The sequence below is a fragment of the Rutilus rutilus genome, assembly GCF_951802725.1.
Source record: "Rutilus rutilus genome assembly, chromosome: 7".
NCBI classification, from domain to species: Eukaryota; Metazoa; Chordata; class Actinopteri; order Cypriniformes; family Leuciscidae; genus Rutilus; species Rutilus rutilus.
Window position 1 is genome coordinate 19,542,176 of NC_140221.1, and position 22,042 is coordinate 19,564,217.

Below are 22,042 nucleotides of genomic sequence, written 5' to 3' on the forward strand. Positions count from 1 at the left end.
TACCCTCTGTACAGTGGCCAAATCTGCAAGATAATGGAGGCGGAGGTGGAGGTGGTTGAACAGGTTGGTGTTTTGTCCCCCTTTTGCGCTGACTGTTAATCATATGTATACTATTCATTTGAAATATTACCGTTATTGCCAATACTGGTATATTGCAACACCCCTAATTAACACAATAACGCTATTTCATTTTTTACATATCATGGTTATCGTCAATACCGGTATATCACAACAACCCTTTTCTGAACAGTGTAAACTTACTTGAGATACATTCTGTTCTTCGTTTCAAAGACTGTGAAAGACTTTACCTGTGAATACCAAACTGAATTATATTTGACGCCTCGCTTCAAAGACTGTGAGAGATCTTACCCATGAATACTTACCTGATTTATGTTTAATGCCTTGTTTCAAATACTATGAAAAGCCTTACCTGTGAATGCTTACCTTACCTTAAGTCTTTGTGAATACTTACATGTGAAAAACTACCTGAGTTGTAAACTGTTCGGCCCTTTCTGGTGAAATTTCCTGCTTCAAGTCTGTGCTGTGCCACCCATTGTTTCTCACCGGTCCAGTTATCTTGCTTGTCTATGACAAAGATTGTTTCAGTTGCTCAATATGTATTTTTAATCAGCCATGGCTCATCTGTAAGGGTAGGTGGGGCAGTGGCTTCATGCAAAACACGGACCCTTATATAAACTGAATCAATGATGAATAAAAAAATTCTTAAGCATCAAGTAACAATTTTTTTTCTAAAGTGAGGAGGATATATTAAAATTTAGCGCATGGTTTCGGCAGGCATGCATACTAAGCAGGGTAGAGCCTCCCCAGCTGAACAGCGCCCACCGCCCCACAAATTGCCAGTGTAAATTTGTGATGAAACTAATACTGCAGTGCATTCCAATTGAGAAATCGGACAAACTCCTATTGAATCGGACAAATCGGAATTGAAGAGATCAGATTCCATGTGGTTTGTGCTGTTCACACTGTCATGAGAAAAAAAGATCTGGGTCACATGTGAGCAAACATATTGGATTGGCCACATTTGCCTGCAGTCTGTCTGAACGTCGGCTATAGCGTTAGTTTATGATACCCAGTTTTCTCTGTAACCACTGACGGTGTCGACAAGTGTACCAAGTGTTTTACATTTGAGTAGAATTTTTTTTTTTTTTTTTTTTTTTTATCATGTAAGTTATTCCAGTTCTTTGAGTTGTTTTTATTTTATTTTTTTATTAAATGTTTGGGTTGTAGTGTGATACATGGCATAATGTTTTCGACTCTTGTAACAACTCACGCAGGTAGGTATAACGCCGGTGCACTCTATACTTTACAGATAAATATAGAACGATCATATCAAAGTTTGATATAAATAGCGCAAAAATATCAAAGCAAAAATTGTTACAGCAGTCCCTGGTCTCCCCTCTACAGGGCCATCCCACTATCTCACCTAGCCTACAGACATAGAGAAAAGAGACTGTGTGGGATAAATCTCGGAAGGGAGGTCAGAACAGTTAAGCCGCTGTACCTGTTCTACATCAGAGCAAAAAGAGCGCCTTTCCCGGTGCGAAGTGAAATACACTGACAGTGTCCCACCCATTTGGGGTTTGCCGTTCGTTCTGTGTATTGGAGGCTCCAGGGCTGCTGGGGAGGAGCGAGGCTTGTCTTTATCAGTAAGACAGCGCCGCTGCTCGAGCGCTACACTGACCGTCTGCCGCGCGCAATCACCGTTTGATCGGGACCCGCGCGGAGTCTCTCCGTTATCTCGCCGCGTGCCACTGCAGCATAAGGGCAAGAGGAACTCCTGAGAGGATCACTTATTTCATCTCCGCTGACCCTTCCTTGGAGAAAAAAACCCAAAACAAAACACACGGACTTATCTGACACCTGTCCAGGGAGATACTTAGTAGAAAACCTGTGCGTGTAACTCAGTGGAAGAAAGAAGTTTTAACCGTAGGTAACGTTGGACATTTGTAACCTTGGAACTCGTAAGCACTGTTCGGTGAGGATGGGACCGTTGCTCGTCTCCATCGCCCTCTGCGTGCACCTCGCTGTCCCGCATCTCGTCAAAGGTGAGTGGCAAAGCGCAGGATCCATGTTTTTTTTTTTTTTTTTTTTTTTTTTTTTTTGTGAGTGATGTTGTTTAACTTTCAATTCTAGAGAGACAAAACAAAACAAGAACTGCATAATTCGGCACGTAACTCGTTTAAAACAAAATGTTTACTGTGCATCTCAAACATGCCCTGGGATTAACAACAGAACGCATGATTAGTTTGCATTAACTATGATCACAAGTCATATGCGGATATTTGAAATGCCATTCATTGTAGCTCATGCTGTTTTTTATTGGTCAAATGAAGGTAAGAGAGACATTTGTTTTACAAGGTATCCCATTGACAGGCTGCTACGGCTTTCATGATCTTACTCCCACGGTTTTTACATCGATGGCAAGCTCTTTTAACATTTAATCCTTAAAAACGAACAACTTTCTATTATTATGGTACTAGTTGTTATGATTTATTTTAATAATTATCCAGGTAATCCAGTAAAGACTTGCTATCTTTTTTTTTTTTTTTTTTTTTTACCAATTATTCCTTATAGCCCATTAACAGTGATACTATTCACTATGCTTATTTATTAGTCTACACACTAGTACTAACATCAATCAACAAATCAGTCAATCAATTTATTTATAGAGCACAAATAAAAACATCATTATTTGATTACTATTCTTATTCTTTGCTGCTAGTCATTATCCCAAATTATAGTGTCTCTTCCAGCTTTGTTTTTGTATGTTAATGAGACTCTGGTATGTACATACTGGTATGGCTTGAAAAAAGTCTGCCAACTGCATAACTAAATGTAAAACTGGAACAGGGACCAGCAACAGTTAGATTTGTTTCTGGCGGTAAATAGCTGATGTCTGAATCACAGATCATCATTGAATCAATGATGAATATTTGCAATTAACCAGTTAACCATGGAATAGTTACTTGTCAGTATTGAGATGACAAGCAATTGAATAGACACTAGTGAGTAAATTATGCTAGTCACTGTAAGAAAACAGTATGATTATTTGATGAATAGTTACTGTAGAAATACTGCAAACAAGGGATACTAGTCATTAATGGAACTCGCAAGTAATTAAAATATAAATCCTAGTAAAATAAAATAAAAATACATACTAGTTAGTTTTAATGAGTCAATGTTAAAACAGCTTGCCACATTACATCAGAATTTTGAGAAACAGAAGGAGACTGATCAGTTGTCATGCTGGAAGGACTAGATATCCATTTACCGGAGCTCAGTGGATGTTTCTCCTTGTTCTTATTGATCTCCAGTCACAGCGAATGTTTTGCATGAGAGTGATGCATATCCATTCAGATTCAAATGTGCTGTCATTGTGAGAGTGGACAGGTTTCATTCCTGCTTCTTTCATTGTGATATTCGCATTACCAGGATTTCAACATTATTCAGAGCTGCCAGAACTGCTGTAAAACATCTTGAAGATAATGTTCAATGATGTCATGATCCCTCTGATTATAATCATTTAAAAAATCATTGTGTTTTTGAAAGTAATTAGATTTAGGTATTAATGTGGCATTTGTGCTTATTAACTTATACACACTAATTTTAGATGCTTCAGTGGTGATTTTGGCATTCAGATCAGCATTATGACTCTCTAGCAGTAAAAACAAAAGACTCATCATCCATCTGGCACAAATAAATTCAGTGCATTCAAAGAGAAGAAAGGACATCTTAATGCTTAGTTGTTTTTTCATAGCTTGAGGGACACAGTGGAAGTCCCACTTTGTGTCATTATATGTTTATTTAATTCCATAGGAGGAATAAAAATAATTAATTGTTGACAGTATTAATATATAACTAAAAAAACAAAACAAAAAAAAAACAATGTGGGTAAGATATCTCGAATAATTTGGAAGAATTGAAGACGAAATGTCAAAGTTCATACTGAAACTCTTGCCAAATTTTCTTGGTTTCTTGGCAAATCTGAGCAAAGTTTAAGACACCGAGATCTCTACTGAAACTCTAGAGGAGACACATAGGAAATTACTGGGAGCTTTTTCCTCTTGAGAAAAACCTGAGAAGCAAAATTCTCAAACATGCTCTCTACTGAATCTCTTTGCAGTCTAGGAGAAACGGTTCTCATGTGCGATTTTTTTTTTTTTTCACCCTGAGGGGATGAACCTGTTTTCTGAAAGTGTCTCCTTGAAGCTGCTAGAGCACTGAAGTATATGATGAAACGTTCTCACAGTGGTGATGAATTGTGAATAATTCTTCATATGTTCCTCAATAGCAGATTTTATCGCTTTCTAAGTTTGGATGCTGCTTTAGTATGGACATATCAGTCCAAATATTTTTCAGTTTAAATGGATTTGAGAACTAAACAGTATGGTGAGCTAATATTTGAACATAAGTTGATTGCTTATACCTGTGTTTGTAGCGTCCCAGTCTTCTCGTCTTCACAGGTCTGTTTTAAGTATGCTCACCTCTTCTAGTTTAGCTGTGCTAGGAGCTATAATTGTAACTGAGCGTGGCCTCAGAGCCTCCTGGAGTCAACTGTGCTTCTGCAGCTTGGAGCTAAAGCCTTCTCCTTGAATAATGGATTGTAAGCTACAATACCTCAGGGTGCACTTGTTCCTTGGCTTGGTGAGAGAGTGAAATCATCAGCGACAGTTCTTCAATTAATCACAGCACATTCAGACGTCACACATTCGACATGCTTCAAGGTGTGATTTGGTGGCATGCCACACTTTCAGTCACGTTTTTCTTTGTTTCATACACACGAATTAGAAACTTCACAGAGTTTATTTTCTAATATAGTCAAAGGTAATATACTGTATATTAAGGTAAAGGGATAGTCCACCCAAAAATTCTGTCATCATTTAGTCACCCTGATGTCATTCCAAACCCTTCTTTGGTGGAACACAAAATAAGATATTTGGAAGAATGTTAACCAATTGTTAACCAAACAGTTTTGGTTTCCATTGACAACAAATATAATGGAAGTCAATGGGAACCGTGAAAAAAAAGGTTCTTCAAAACGTCATCTTTTATGTTCCACCAAGAAAAAAAAGAAAAAGAAAAGAAAAAAAGAAGAAATGCAAACAGATTTGGAAAGACATAATGGAATTGTTGGGTGGACTATTCCTTTAACTTAACATCGACTTTAATTGAACAGAAACTCAATACAATTCCCAATTGTCATGTAAAAAATCTATTTCTTTAAAGCTGCAGTCTGTAACTTTTTTTTGTGTTCAAAATGTACAAAATGTATATAATAAGCGAGAACATCATGAATCCATTTTCTAAACCATGTTTTTGTCTTATCCTGAATCACTACAGTACACCTATAATAAGTGTTTGTATTCAGACTATTTTAGATTGGTATGGGTCGTACCACTGCGGAGTAGCCCAGAACCTATGTGCCTCATAGACATAAACAGAGAGAAGTAGCTCCGGCTACAATGTTCTTCCGTAAGACACATGCTGCTCTGTTTATTAACCACTAGAGTGCCAAAAGTTACGGACTGCAACTTTAATTTAACAGGAAAATGTGTTTGTTTTTTATGTTAAAATATTTGCTATCACAGTTTAATGTAGGTTAACGTCCAATGGTGGAACATTTGCTTTAGAAGTCCAACATCTATGGAAGTGTAAGACAGATTAAATATCTTGCAGTATGTCTCATATTTTTCCCACTGTGTGCGAGACTGTGTGGGAGATTTCAGTGGCTGCTTTCATTGATGCATAACTGTCGGGGGGCAATTACAAGCAAACACCCTATTCTCAATGTCAGAGGCCACAGCTGCTGGCTTGAGCGAATCAATGCTCCTTAAACATCTCTTGCCTGGAAAGATTTGCTGTGCATCGTCTCATGCCATTTTGTAATGTATCAAAATGATGTGTGGTTGATAAAAAGGCATTTGGTTTGTTAAGCTACCGACTGTCTCAGACAGACCGTGAAATAACACTTGGTGGTGACAGGGACTGTTGCAGTATGCTTGTTCTTTGTTGTTTTTACTTTTATGTAATGGTATAATTATTAGAAATAAATTACGAAATTACTGAAATTTACCAGCATTTGAGCGGTGTTGAACGGATTCTTAAACACCTTTGATTGGCCATTGGGTTGACGCGCTCAACATATAATATGTCTGTGATTGGCAACAATGATTAACAATGACATCTTTGATGCTCTTTACCGAGCGCTTACATAGATACACACGTGAGCGTTTAAAAGCAGATCCCATCTCAGTCCCCTAATATATCCGCTGACAGACAGATCCGCTGATAGATGATGCTTTCAAACACTCCCGTGTGTATCTGTGTAAGCGCCAGATGAAGAGCGTCAAAGACCACATGTTTTTGAAGCGTTGATCATTGTAGCCAATCACAGACATGTGTTAAGCGCCTCAACACAATGGCCAATCAGAGGTGTTTAAGAATCCGTTCAACAGCGCTTTAATGCTAAAGGGAAATTCTAGTATCATCACATTTTTTAAAATTTCAGTCGAAGTCTGTACTCCTGAAATAAAGTTGCAGTTGTGAGATATCAAAATGAGCAGTTACGAGAACTAAAATTGCTGTTTCAAGAAATAAAGTCACAAGGTAAGAATTATAAAAAAATAAAATAAAAATAAAAAACCTTAAGAGAGCTAAAGCTTCAGTTCCAAAAAAAATAAAGATGCATTTGTGAGATAAAAGGTAACAATTACAGAAATAATTGCAATTACGTGAAATAAAGTAGCAGTTGTGAGATATAAAGTCACAATTATAAGAAATAATGAGTCATGTTTGTGAGAAAATCACATTGTGAGAAAGTCATAATTTTGAGATTGCATCACAGTTAGCTCAAATTCTCTTTAAAGTGGAAATGGACTTTCATACCTCATTGTAGAGTATAGATGATGTTTATGAGTTGCTCACCACTATGTTTTTAGATACAGTAAACTGTCTAGCCATCCTGTACTTATGCATATCTACGTACTTGTATGTATTTTGTGAGTAGTGTATATGTGCACTACAGTTTAGACATCAAAACCTTTATTTATCAAAATTTATTGCATTATATTTTCCGCTTCGTATTGGGCACACTATCTATGACACTGTAATTGTTTCCCAGCTTGAGGACAGGAGTGTGTTTGACAGAGGACCCATGTTGAGAGCGTGAGACAAATTTGTTCTGGTTGGTTGGGCATGTGGGCCCTTAAGCTCTGGTAGTTCAGGTCTTTATCCCGCACACATGAACTGTGCTGTCAGCGTCAGCTGGCCACTTCATTAGAAAGGCTTCCCTGCGTGAGTCCTGCATGCGTTATTTATTGTGTGACATTTGCGATTACATTTTGGAAAAATTCAAAGAAAACACCTTAGAGAAACAATCCACTGTGGGCTCTCCATCTAACAAGAGGACCATCAGCTGTGTGTAAAAAAAACAAAAAAAACAAGATTTACTCATTATAATAGGCCTAGTTCAGATGCAAAGCGCAATCAGATTCCTTGTTAAAAATGTAAATGTGGCCACAGCATTTTCCCAGAGTAAACTTGCAGAGTGAAATGCAGAGCTGATTGTAATTTTGAGTGTTGACGTGCGATTTTTTATGATGGAGAACCAGTTGAATTGTTTTCTTAGTTAAGCAAATGACTTTCTTCCCTTGAGAACAACATACAGCCGTATTACACAAGTTTACCATCTGATCGGCTCACAAGGCTCATTTTGCAGGTTGCTAGAAGTAGATAGTTTTGTCATTAGTTTTTTTCTTCCATTACTTTCACTCTCTCTTTAATGAGTGTACAGAGGCCATTTCTTTCTAGATCATTGGTTCTGATAGGCTCACAGATCACAATTAATCATGAATGGAGCAACATGGCTGCACTGGTGAAACAGAACTCAATCTTTCCAAAATGACCTTCCATTCTGATGAGGTGTCATTGAACTTTAATCATTGCCCTTCTTTTCCTGTACGCTGGGGTGTAATTGTGGTCATCACTGTCTGGACTGTGCCCATGCAATACAGCTAATAATAAAAGAGGGATTCATTCTTCACTTGTTTTGACAGACTAATGGCACCATTGGTGTTTGTTGATGAGCAAGACTTGACTTGCATTATGTCATGGTAGGGCACCTTCATCACAGGAGTAAGATCATGCTAGACTGTGTGAAGAATATTAAGGGGTCAAGAAGATTTAGCTGGTTAGCATGGTCCATTTAGCCCCTTTTCTCTACTCATAGTAGCCTTATATTTAGACAAAAAAATAAAAATACAAAAAATAATAATAATATATATAAATATAAAATGGTGCAAAAATGAGAAGGAAAAAGGAAAAATCAAATAATATGCTTCTGATAGGATCTGCACTAGCAGTTGGTATTCTGGTGAAAGGGAATGTTAACGGATAGCTTTCTTTAAGAGTGATGGACCTCCTTGAAGAATCTGAGAAATTTGTTGTTTGTAGGGGATGCATGTTATGGTGTGCCTATGGGGGGTATCATCAAATGCCATTGTGAGATTTAGAGTTTCCTATGCAAGATGATCTGATCTTAAGCCTGGGACACACCAAGCTGATGTCAAAGAACTAGTGGCGATGAAAGCTTACTCTGTTGTTGCCTCTCGTCGGCTGCGCAATTTTGCGTTTAAAAGATGTCTAATAGCCGTCCTAACACAGCCCTGACGTCTAGGCTAAAACAAGGCAACAGGGAAAATTTAATAACCCAATAATAGATGCACTTTCTACGCATAGAACATGTCAAAGAAATGAAAACAAACACCTTGTCATCACTGATGACGTTGCTTACATTATGGAATATCATACATATCGTACTTTTTTTGGGGGGGCAAAAACGACATGTAACCAAATTCAAGGTTATTTGTGGGAAGTGGGTTACTCATAGCCGGACTATATCGGGTCTATAGTTAGATGGTGAAATGACAGTTATTGCTTGCTTGGCAGGTATCAAAAGTCTGTTTTCATAATTCAAAAAGGGAAACCGAATCTAGGACTGCAGAAATACAAACCATAAACAAAGCAGCGCTTGCGTACCATTTAGAATATCAATCATGCTGATCACTTTTTTCATTATTTCTAGTTGGCTCATGTTATTATGAAAATATTTGTGCATGACGTAATATTATAACAGCCTTCTGTACCGTCCTGACTTCTTTACCTGCTTTCATCACTTTTGCTTTTATTCTCGGGCACTGGATTGTTTGCTAAACTGAACAGCCAATCAGAGTTATCTCTCTCTCACCGAAGCGGATTTAACATGATACATCAGCCCCAAAAAAACGAATGGCATCCAACTAGAACCAACGGTGTGGAAAACTAAGCCAAACGACACACAAAAACGGTGTGTCCCGGCCTTTACTGCCTGTGGGTCAATGGGCTTGGCTGTCTGCTTTGGGAGGAGATATTGCAGAAGGATATCCTTTGTCACTGTGTCTTGTGAACTATGTGAACTATGTGAAAAGTATGATCACTGTTGATCACTGTTCATCACTGTGAACTATGAGAAAAAAGAAAAAGTAAGATTGATTGCTGCAGATCTATTTTCCCTCTAACTGAATGGTAAAGGCACAACAGAAGATGTGAGCTTTTTGTAACAATCCATGATTGGTTTTAAATAAATAGTGGTGCTCCATGAGATGAACAATATATATATATATATATATATATATATATATATATATATATATATATATATATATATATATATATATATATTTTTTTTTAGGGAGTACTACATTGCTCAACTCTTTGTATAATGCTTATGCATCTATCATTGTAGAATGAGTTATACTGATTCATTAAATAATACATTTTTGTTGATATGGGGATGTTAGGATTTAGAAGCTTTAGCTGGAAATTGTGTAAAATTAGCACGTGAAAGTGTCCATAACTTTATGTATGCACGTATACAGTTTATTTTTTATTCAGTTGTTGTGTTTTTCACCAGCACATAATTTATTACAAATCAGGCAACATTTATTTTCTGTTCCTTTTGTCATATTTTGTTGGTCTTTATGGCCTATAGTGGGTGTAGTGGTTTATCACCGACTGTGAGTGAAAGGACATTCATAATGAGTGATGAATTAGAATAATAGATGGCAGGAAGTCAAAATGAATGAAGATTATGTCACTCCAGAGCACATAACCCTCTTCTTCTCTATGGGAAACAAATCATCCTCTTATAGAACATGGCTACCTCATGTGGCATTTGTTAACAAGCACCACTGGTACTACTTATACCAATGTGGCTAAAGAGTGATGGGCTAGAGGGTAGATTGGATCTGAATTGCTGCATATTTAAACAGTTTATTTAAAGATGTGCTAAAATTACCTGTGTAGCAAGTTCTCCTTTTTTTCCCCAAGGTCCATAGCTCTTTTAAGACTTTGGTTTAAAGACTGAAGTTGATTAAAGCAAAGTGCTTTGCAAAGAGCTTATTACTTTCAGATCTGACATAAGCTATCTAGTAACTCAAGTCTATATTTGATTTATTTATTTAAAATGCATGTTGATTTTGAAGCTGCACTGTGCCTACGAGATTGTGTGACATTCAAAACTGAATTGAGAATGCCTTTTAAATTACAATTTAATTAACTAATTGTAACTGATGTAGCATAATGGCAGTAAAGTATAATAAAAATAGAAAAGCAAAGTCTGACAAGATGTTAACTCAACCCGACATGAAAAAGTATAAAAATGGTATGGTTTGGTGAATTCGTATGAATCTAGTTTCATATGAATTTATTTTTAGAAAATAACTAAGCAGAAGGTCCAGCCCTAAACCTAATCTTCAGTGGAGCGTAAACAGATCGTAGGAAAACGTATGAATGAGATTAATGTGAATTTGCCACAAATTTGCCTAAAGGTTTAATAGTTACAAATGTCAATGAGAGTGTGTTGGTTGACTTGAAACAGCCTTGTTTGAAAGTTATGAGAAAAGTAGAAAACACCCCTGTCCTTACAATTCAAATTTGACCAATCCCCCACACAAAAGATTATGAATTAAGAAAGGAAGATATCATACAGTGCAGTTTTCAATCAGTAAAATTGTGTATTGAAGTGGATGTAGTAGACATAATAGCTGACTGCAGCCATATAAGTATGTCAAATTCTTCAATGTAAACACCATCTACGTAAGGTGCTGGGTGTATAACTGGGGGAGGAATTAAGATTCAAGCATTTCATAGCCATGCAGGTGCCTCATTAGTAAGTAATTTGGAAGTAAACATAGACACTTGGCTAGTCTGTGTGCAGTACTGGGAGTGGGTGGATTGTTTGGGAATTATTGGCTGAACTCCGGTTGTGGTTCTCTTGGGTTCTTTCTTATTTTTTAATTAGATTAGCTCCATCCCTCAAGCTCCTTAAAATAGTCAGAGTATAATATCTGTCCAAGTTCTGCACTGACTGCAACATACACTTTTGTATAGATATGCTGTGCTTGGCAGTTGTGATCTCTATAGTACAGCATATTCCACAAGTACTTTTAGATATTCACCATCTATTTCGCCTCTGCGGAGATATGAATTACATTTAGTCAGCCCCTTTACTGACGTGAGGTGTGATAAGATTCAGATGCAGGTATCAGTGTCATTTATTGTGTTCTGAACGAACTGCATTGAATGAATGCACCCCAATTACTTTCAGGCCAAGGTTAATGCCCTGGCTTGTTTATTGATTATCAGAAAATGAAGGTTTAATTTGATACTCTGAAGCAAACCTCCAGCTGACTCTTTTCCTCATGCACAGCCGTTTCGTTTAACACCACTCGCTGTCTGTCTGATCTCGAGGTTTACATCTTCAGTAGTTAGCACAATGCGGTATGGCTTTTACCGGCGTATTCTCTACTCCCAGACACCCGGTGCTCACAGCATGCCATTCTTAGGCACATTAAGTACATTAACCACAGTCGATATCTGAGTATTTGTCTTTTTTCCCTTAGTTCTGTTCTCAGAGCCATCATCTCATGCTCAGTTCAAGACAATGGCTTTCACTTGGCTAGTTCTGATTTAATTTGATGTGTGAACATCAAATTAAACCTTTGAATGTATGTGTGTGTCTGTCTGTGAAGGTTCAGAGAAGAAGCGTGTGTATGCGTGTGTGTGTGTGTGCCTGTATTTTTAGCTTTTATTGTGCGTGTGTTGTTCATTATCGTGCTAGTGTATTTGTGTGTCTACCGTGTGTTAAGCAAGAGGATGTGTTTTCTCATAATGAGGTGCTATGTGTGCCATACTCAAAAAGCTTTGAAAGCTAACCCAGAAATGTCATCACATTAATAAGGGCTTCTTCACAAGCCAGAGAAGCTTTTTCAGAAACTTCTAAAGCACTTTGTGTGACACCATGACTCTCTCGCACACCTACTCATACTAAACCTATGCTCATGCTACTGTTTATTGATAGTCTTAAATGTGATTGAAGTTGCACTTTAGATTTATCTATCCTTTACAACAAATCCAGCAGTTTTCCACCATCATGATTTAAAAAATAAAATAAAAACAATAATAATTAGTGTACTGGTTTACTAAAGAGACAACAAGCTTACTTGATTGTCAAATTATGTAAAACAAATGTGAAAATAATATTTAAATTTGTGTATGTATGTAGTATATATATCTGCTGTTAGCAATGAAATGGGCCAGAATGAGTCAGACTTTTTTTTTTTTATATATATATATAATTTGAGATGTGGTGACTGTAGTAGTACATTAGTCATTACTTAAAAAAGAAAAGAAAAAAAAAATTCTTAGGTGTTTATACACTGTTGGACATTGTTAGTTTGCTAATTAAATAATCTGGCGAGTGTTAAACATATTTTAAGGTTTCATTTTTTTAGTCCACAGAACTAAAAGTGTCCATAGTAGAAGAAAATTTCACCAATCATTATTACATATTCGGGTCTTTAGCAAGCCGGAACTATATCTAACACGGATGGATCTCTACCTGTCGCGATAATATAAAACTCTCCTGATATTAGAGTAACATAAGCTAATTTCCCAGTACATTCAGGATCTGGCTCATATTCGCAATCTCAAACATTATTCTCAAAACTATAATTTTTAACATCTGCAAAAAAAAAGAAAAAAAAAAAGAGTTTCTTCACTAGATCCACCGTCAAGTGACAGTGACACAAATATTTATTTGCGTTCAGTACTTGCTCTGCAGTTTCATTTCAACTGAGCCATTTCAAATTTTGCTGATGATACTTCCTATTCTTTTGTTTTCTGCCTGCGGTAATAATGAGTGAAACGTCACTTCCTCATTGTGTATCAGACATTACCTCCTTGTGGAATAAAGGTCATCAAAGATTTAATTATTGTTGTGCAGAAAAAATATATTTACACTGTTACACACCTCGGGTCGTTAGCAACCCTATACCATTTTTCAAAAAAAATAATAATGGGAAAACAGGCATTCTTTTATAATTTTTTTATTGTTATATTGTTTAGAAGTTAATTAATTGATGAATAGTAAGAAGGTTGTCTAACTTTAAAAAAATTAATGAGGAGGAGGGAAGTTAATGATGTCCTGGGTTACTAAATACCTGAGGTATGTGTTTAAGAGTCATGTCCCAGTGGTTCGGTCTTGAGGACCATAAGTTATGTTGTCACTTGCCATGTGATGCTTTAAACCATCAAGCAAATGTTTGAGAAATTCAAGAAAGTTCAATTCGGGTAGCCATCGAGATTGGCGCAATCCCTAGAGACCAGAGCTGAGAGTTTGTGAAGAGTTGTCCAGCTGTTAGACATTACAGCTCAACCATTCTCATGAGCCTAGTCTGTGACACTCTGTGAAACCACATGCTCTCCTAAAAACTGACTCATGAAGCGGATGGAGTGGGAAAGTTTGGAGTCTTTTGTCTCCGCTGTTGCCCAGATGAGTTTGACATAGTCTGTAATTGGATGAAAGGTTACAGCCTCTCACAACAGCTCATGATAATTAGAGAAATGCTTGAAATTCAAACAGGTTGCAAGGGCTTGATGGGGATGGGGATGGGGGTGGAGCCGTGGAGGGGTTGGGAGCGTTTCTTTTTGAAGTTCAAACAGGTTTTTAGAAAACACCTGTTTCCTTCCAGAGTCTGAAACATTTGGTTTTAAGATCAGAGGACTCCATTTTATTATAGACAGTGTGTTTGTGCATTACCATATGCAAATGTTTGAAATTATGTATTAGCAATGTAGGTTTTTGTCTGCAGATAAACTATGTCCTCTTAAACTTTGTGTTAAAACAAACCAATGTTTTTTTTTTTGTTTTTTTATGCAAATACATTTAAATAAGTCTAAATATAACATAACACAGTGTAGCTGACCCAGCGTGACATTTCATAAGCTATTAGGCAATGTATTATGCAAAATTACTCACAGCAGATAAGATATCACAGTAATTACCTAAAGTGTTGAAATCAGAGAGGCTTTTGTAGAACAGAGAAATTTTTCATATGTGGCAAACAAAAGAATGGTCCCTTGCCTTCCCAGGAATGCATCATTTGTAGTTACAAAGGCTGCATTTAGGACAGTGCATTTCAGGAACATAATGCTGAATTGATAATTGATCATGAATCTTTTGCAGTACTTAATTGTGGATAATTAATTCTTGCAATTGGAAACTTTCAGCTATGAATGTCCATGAAAAATTCAGGTGATAAAAACTGAACGCACTGGCGTTGTTAGAAGTGATATGATGTCATTAAACTCATTGTTTATGATGAATTTTGGTCCATCTGCATTTGTTTTCTATTCTGTATTACCACTGAGGTTTAGCACAACTGGAATATTTTGGCTGATTTCACCTCGACTACATTTCCATATCCTCCCTCTTTCATTTGCCTAATTAAATGAATAAATATGCATTCAGCTTTCTAACCAGTTTACAACTCTGGGTTGTTTTCATTTTTATCAATTGGCTACTGTATAAATAAACAAGAATATATTTTCTACTGTACATTTTGTTAATCACATTGTAGGTTTTATGCGAGTGCATTTGTTCTTGTGAACATTTGTGTGTGTTTATAAGGAACAGGGTTTGAAAACGAGAACTGTTTTTTTATTCAGTATTCGAACAATGTTCGGTTCTGTTAACATTTCTAACACATTAATCCTTCTGTGGATTTAATACCGAACTAAAATGCTCAGAATGCAATTTGCAGTCAGTGTTGGTAGCCTATTGTTAGCTAAGACGATTTTTGTTAAAGCTACAATAAGATTTTTGTAATAAAATATCCAAAAATCACTTGCACAGTGTGATATATTTCCTGCAGTTGTGTACTTACAATATCCCAAAAGTTCCCAAAGATTTTTAATTTCAGAGAAATTCCAATTTTAAATAATGTCCGTCGCCTTGTCCCACTTGTTGCCTGTCAATGATGTAATATCCGCATTATCCCTGGTTTCTGCTTGTACTGCCATAGTAACCATGGTGACAGACGTCGACAACTGTGTTGTTGTTTCGTTCAAACATTATGAACCATGGCAAGCAGACTTTGAGACAAAAGGAGACCTAAAACGAGGATCAATATCAGCGTGGCATTTTCGAGATGCCGAGAGCTACACATCCACGACTAACTTCGACTTGATAGAGACGCCGCACTTGCATGTACTTTATTAGACAGGTGAGCAAATGTACATAAAACGAATCAATGTTATATAGCTCAACATGATGAAATGTTAGAATATGATCAGTATTCTGTTCTAATGTTGATCTAGCTTACTGCTAGCCTCATACAGATAAACTAAATACTAAAATAGCATACATTAATAATAAAATAACACTGTACTTATTTATCAGTTTCACAACACCTTTACTGAATATACAGCATCAATACAGCATGTCCAGTGTAGTTCAATTAGAGAACAAATGACTCTAATGAATCAGTTCTTTTTAGTGAAACAAACAAATGCTGCTTTCAAATAACTGTGATTAAACCAGTTGAGTTACTGATAGCAAGTTATTTATTATTGAAATTATCTTGTCAATGGGCATTGTTTTTTTCCCAAGAATCATTAATGGAATAGTCAAGGAACCAGAATCATTAAGAGGAATTTGAACTGGAATCATTAAGTTCTTAAAGATCCCCATTTCTCATCTTAATATCATCAGAAATTGTCTGGTGGATTGTATGAGTCAATTGGATACTTTGAACACTGACTATCAGGTTGTCTTAACTAGTGACAGTATATTTCTGAGAAGTTTTTCTCTGCTGTAAAATGGTTTCACAATACATCTGCAGAATATCTCATTTCAGCAAGGAATTTAGTGCTCTGACATTTCTAAAATATGTAATGATGGTATATTGTTTAGATCAGTTAAGCATAGAAGTGGCCAAATTGTTACTGATGATTCTGGGAAAGAAAAACCGACAATGCATGGCGGTACATTCAGACGTTAGCTAATCGGTAACCACAGCAGACATTCTTCAGATATGAGTTTATGTGTTTATGTAGGTGGGTGAGTGGGTTGAAGGTTTCAAATGAATAAGCGGGCCTGATAGCTTCTTTCCAGTGATGGTTTTGTATTGCGGGTCAGACTGGAAGAGCTGGAAAATGCTAGCTTTGTGAAATTTAAACTAAAGAACCTCAATACATAAAACCGGGAAATAATGCTTGTGTGCTGAACAAGGTCTCTAATGGGATAGCAGTGTTTTATAAAGCAGGTGCTTAGAACAATATTCTCTCGTTTGTTCATTTTATTCAGTAACATTTGCAACATCTGCAAAAAAAAAAGAAAAAAAAGAAAAGTATTCTTGCATAATGCAGTGTAACACTCTGGCTAATTTAATACAGTCATTGTTTTCAGTGTTATTCCTTTAAGAGTTCTGTATTATTACAAAGATACTGTCTTAAAATTGTTACCTCTTATTGGTAACATTTAAAATTATATATCTTATGTTTTATGCTATGTGTATGTATTGCAGTGCTGACAAGAATACAGTAAATAAGCTATAATTCATCCATACACTGTATTTCCCTAGAAATTATTCATTTTGTACGAGGAATGATGCGAAAAATACAGATTTAGAGCCCAACTGCAGAGTCCATTTGATAGATATGATGAGGATACATTTCACATTATAATTAGTTGACAGCTCATATTTTCAGTCTGGTGAAATCTGCTGGAATTGAGAGGTATGTGAAACTGCATGGGGCAGCCTGGATTGGTTCTTATCATTGGTGTATGTGTCATGTTTAATCAAGAAACTGATTATTCTGGTTGATGCTGTTTGATTGCGATCATGAGAATTTGGCAAATTCACCAAACAGACACTTTAGCAGACAGTTTAGAACTGGCATGTGCGATAAGCAGCAAATTGCATTCAGCTCTTATTTATGGCCATGTTAGTATTGTTACCTGATTTTGATATAGTTTGATATATAATATCTTTAATGAATAGGCTTCTAATGCAGACAAGCATGGGCACATGCTATCAACAGGTATAATTTATTCTTAGTGATTTTCCCCCCAGAGTAGGCTTTGTACATCGATTACATTACTTGCCCACCACAGCACTGTCGTTTTGCTTTTTTATAGGAATAAAAACCATTTAGTTCAGTTGGACAACGGAAGCTACAGTTATAAACTGAAACAGTCTGCTCTGCTCTATACAGATATATGCTATACTAGCACAATGCAGCAAGAGCCAGATTTCTCTTGTCACGTGATGAGAGAAAGGAGAGATGACTAACAGATGCACAACCGATCCTGACAAACATAATTTACAAACATCTTGTACCACCACCAAAGCGAGCTCACATTCAAAAGGGATTTCAGTATCCCGTATATTGATAGCGGTTCCCTGATGCCCGCAAATTATATACAAAAATGTGACCACGGATTAAGTATTAATTCCCCCCACAACATATTCGTTTGTTTTTGTTCCCTTGTTTACTTAATAATTTGGTCCATCGTGGCCACGATGTAGTTAAAACGAGGGAACAAATTATTACAGCGTAACCACGATTTACCTAAAACGAGAGAACAATCAATCAAACATGGCCACAATTTAACTAAAACATAGGAACAAATTAATAAAACATATTCACAATCAACTCTTTCCCCGCCATTGATGGAATTTTCCGTTATTTATGAGACAACGCTTCCCCACCATTGACGGAATTTTTCTGCTTTTATTTTCGCTGTTATAGGGTAGGGGAGCTACTGCACATCTTCTGAAAGAGTACAGAATCCCCAGATCAAAACACAGGCAAAAAAGGAGCAGAAACAAATGATAACAACACTGCTTATGCACGTTGTAGTCTTTAGCCCTATTCGGACGGGATTAACTTTGCAAGGGTAGATGGAGTAATGTAATTTTACCACAGGACGTCTGTAATATTAATGGCCAATTCGCACGGGATAAGATATCTCAGGAAAACTACCAGAAGTGGGAGGGGTAACTCGATTTGGGCATCGCCGTCTCCCTCCTGTCGTGAATATCACGTGCGCAAACACATATTACCTATATATATATATATATATATATATATATATATAAATGAAGAGTTCAGATGCAAAAGCCTCTAAGTGCCATCTGAAATTTCCTTCTAGAATGATCATTTTTATCAAGCTTGTATGTTTATGTTCACTTATTTCACATTACTGGCAATGAAAATGACCTATTAATTGTCATTAAAGTGAAATTACTGAACTTAAATATACAAACTTGAAAAAAATGCTCATTTTAGAAGAAAATTTCAGATGGCACTTAGAGGCTTTTGCATCTGAACTCTTCATATATATATAAAACAGTTATGTCCGGACGAACGATGTATTAATTAACTTCAGATTGGATTGTGTTGGTAATAGGCACTTACCTAACGCTAAAAGATATTTCGTGCCTCTAACAAGTGCTTTCAATCTTCTTTCTGATCTGAATATTATGTAGAAAACACTTGAGTTTTGCCACAGGCTTGTGGACGTTCGTCTAGAACACAACTGAATGCTTTTTCAAGCGTCTCCATACTTGAAAAACTGCGGAAAACTACTTTTAAACAGGAAATGACAAAATATTTACGTACATATTTATTCGCACGGAATTAGTATTACCTGAGGTATTTTTTTCCAGACCTTTTTACTGAAGGTAAAAGTCGCCGTAATCTTTACTGACATTGTCCGTAATGATTACTGAGATGGCACATTCGGACGGGACTAAAAATCACAGAGAAACTCTGGTAATTATTACTCTACCCCACCTCACCATGTTAAACTAGTCCCGTCCGAATAGGGCTTTTGACAAAAAATATGATTTTCTCAGCTTTTTATCAAAATATGTTGCTTTTTTCAATGAAACGTTTTAATGAAACATTCACGTTTTGATAAACGTTAACTGTGCGAGCATGTGTTTGTGTTTGCGAGGATCGATGTGTTTTGCGTGAGTGCCTTCGTTTGATCTCCACCTGGCTCATTGATTAAAACCATGTGAGTGCCGTGCTCATGGCAGCTCCCCATTAGGATTCCACATTTCCCTGCTCTGTGATTTCCAAGCACACTCAACTTAACATCAACAAAACCGGGTGTCTTGTAAAGCTCTCACATGTTTTGGCTCAAAATTCACACTGCTGCTTTGCACAAACTGTGAAATGGTCGAGGCCTCATCTGCTAACCAGTTTTTCACAGTAGCACTGGTGGGTGGTTGAGGAGGGGAAAGAGTTGGTGGGAGCTCTCGCAGCATCTGTGACATCGATCAGCCTGGCATAACGTCCGGCATAGGAAGGAAGAGTCATCATCAAAAGCTACATCTGTGACAGGCAGCCCTCATGGACTCAGCCTAAAAGGATTTATGGGATGAGGTGAGAGAATACTGAAGCAGTTCTTATGGATGGGTGGACTAGTTGAACAGGTTATACTTTTTCTTGCGAAAACGCATATAGAAGAAATATGCGACCCACACAAGAGCATTGAACACTGTGAGTTATGTGTGGTAAGACAAGCATATGAATAATTTACATTTCAACACCCACCCTTTTTAACTCTCACATCTTTATCTTTTGACACAATTTTTTTTCTCTTATCCTTTCTAACGTTGTGGCAGAAGCGATGGGCTTCCTTGTTCTTTCACCTGCAATTTGGATTTGATGATGGCAATTCTTGTTTCCTTTTACTTCACTTTTCCCCCCCTCTGGTTCCTTTATTGACAACATCGATTGACGCGAGACACGTGTAATTTACTTGAGCCTCGCGCTGGTCTCTCCTCCCATGACTAATTCAACAGTAGGCTGTAAACATTGTTAAAGAGGACAAACTGGAGTCATAAGTCATTGATGCCTGTTTGTGTTACAGCTCTGCTTTTTCTATCCCGAGATACTCTTCTTGAGATCTGTATGCTACTGTACTTCTAAAGGTTTATCAGATATACACATTAAAAGTGTACAGTCTTTCTCTTCCAAAAAATATTGATGACATCCTGCACTACATATTTACAATATCAAACGCTCTCTAGAATGAGAAAGTCATGTCGGAAATATCATACAGTAGAATACCATTCAAAAGTTTGGGGTTGGTAAGATTTTTTATAAGTCTTTTATTCTCTATATATTTGATCAAAAATAGAATAAAAAAAGAAATACATTGTGATTTATTATTACAATTTAAAATAACTGTTTTCTATTTGAATGTATTTTAAATGTATTTTATTCCTTTGATGGCAAGCTGAATATTCAGATCCAATTCTCTGAACTGCGGGACAAACTAACATGGTGGCGCCCCTCAAGCATTATCAACAAACATGATCATTACAAAGGTTTTTAAACAACAAAACACATTCACTTACATATTTTTGATAATCGGAATATCAGGTATTCGATGACATAGCCAACAAGTTTGTGAATATTTTAAATAAAAAACGAAAAATTTAATAAAAGCGATACATCTGCCATACAGAGGTATTGTGGCTGAGGTGTGTCACATGATCGCTATGGAAGTAATAAGGTGATACGTTAGAAGCTAGAATATTTTAAACGCGTGTGAAAGGGTTAAAATCACTTAAATGTTAAAACTGATAATACTTAAAAACACATGAAAATTATCAACTTTATTGATGCAATACTGGCCCGATCTTTCAAATAGGTGATTATAGTTTTAGGGCGGCATCGAACCGCCCCTGTTCTGCACATTTTTTGCTTGTCATTATGTTGCAATAGTGTTAAACACTTCCTACTTTTGTCAAAAGAAAAGGGAAAAATATGAAATTGATCAATGAGTATATTTTATTCTGAACTAGCCCTCCAAAACATACAGAATCATTAGCAAATACTTGAACACAGGACAAAAACAGCTCTTAAGTGATTTCATAGGGTCTTGAAGTAAAGTGGGACAAAACAGGGAGTGCAAGCCCTGCGACTGGCTGCTTCAGCTCACCTACTTCCTTTATCATCTCAATTGAAGTGTTCTTGCTGGTGTATGTGCAGAAATGTCTCTAGTCTTGGCTTTATGTGGTGGAATTATTATCATTAATCATCTCAATCATTATCATGACAGCCATTTCCACTCAAACAGACCTTTAGGCATTCTTCTGCAAGATTCACACTCACTTTACCTGGAGTATATGTGAAAAATAAATCAAATCATCTTTACCAAACTCTCTTAGTGACCTGATGTATATGACTCTTATTTTTCACTCTGGTACAGTATTTGCAATTGTTGCAGCATTTCCTGAGCACTTGACTTGCGTTTGTACCTGTGCTTTGTTTTAGGTCACTATTTAATGTCAATATGAAAGTAAATGAGACTTAAAGGTTGTATCAGTGATTTCAGGCCCCCCCCCCCAAAAAAGTATCACATTCATCTAATCGTTCCTAACGATCCGCTAGCTGCCTGCCCCATAAGCATGCCGTCAAAAAACCGTCTCTGTAGGCAGCCTAGGCTAAATACACTGATATCTTTATAATCGCTTTATAATTTTATGTCCAATACTTAATATGTATATTCAATATAATTCAGATATATTACGTAATTCAATTTAATGTTTATGCTGTATATGAGAAATCAAATCAGCATATTCAAATGACTTCTGAAGGATCATGTGACACTGAAGAC

At 36.6% G+C, this 22,042-nt stretch overlaps 1 protein-coding gene across 2 annotated transcripts in view; it reads left to right on the forward strand.

Annotated features, from left to right (window-relative positions):
• The first annotated feature begins 1,142 nt into the window (after positions 1-1,142).
• The window catches only part of edil3a (EGF-like repeats and discoidin I-like domains 3a), a 186,401-nt gene continuing 165,501 nt past the window's right edge, over positions 1,143-22,042 (forward strand). Inside the window, exon 1 of one of the 2 annotated variants that reach the window (XM_084414303.1) lies at positions 1,143-2,066. In XM_084414303.1, the coding sequence (XP_084270429.1) occupies positions 2,003-2,066 (64 nt within the window). In that variant the 5' untranslated portion in view covers positions 1,143-2,002. The remainder of the gene's footprint in view (positions 2,067-22,042) is intronic. The other variant, XM_084414304.1, reaches the window with a different exon arrangement.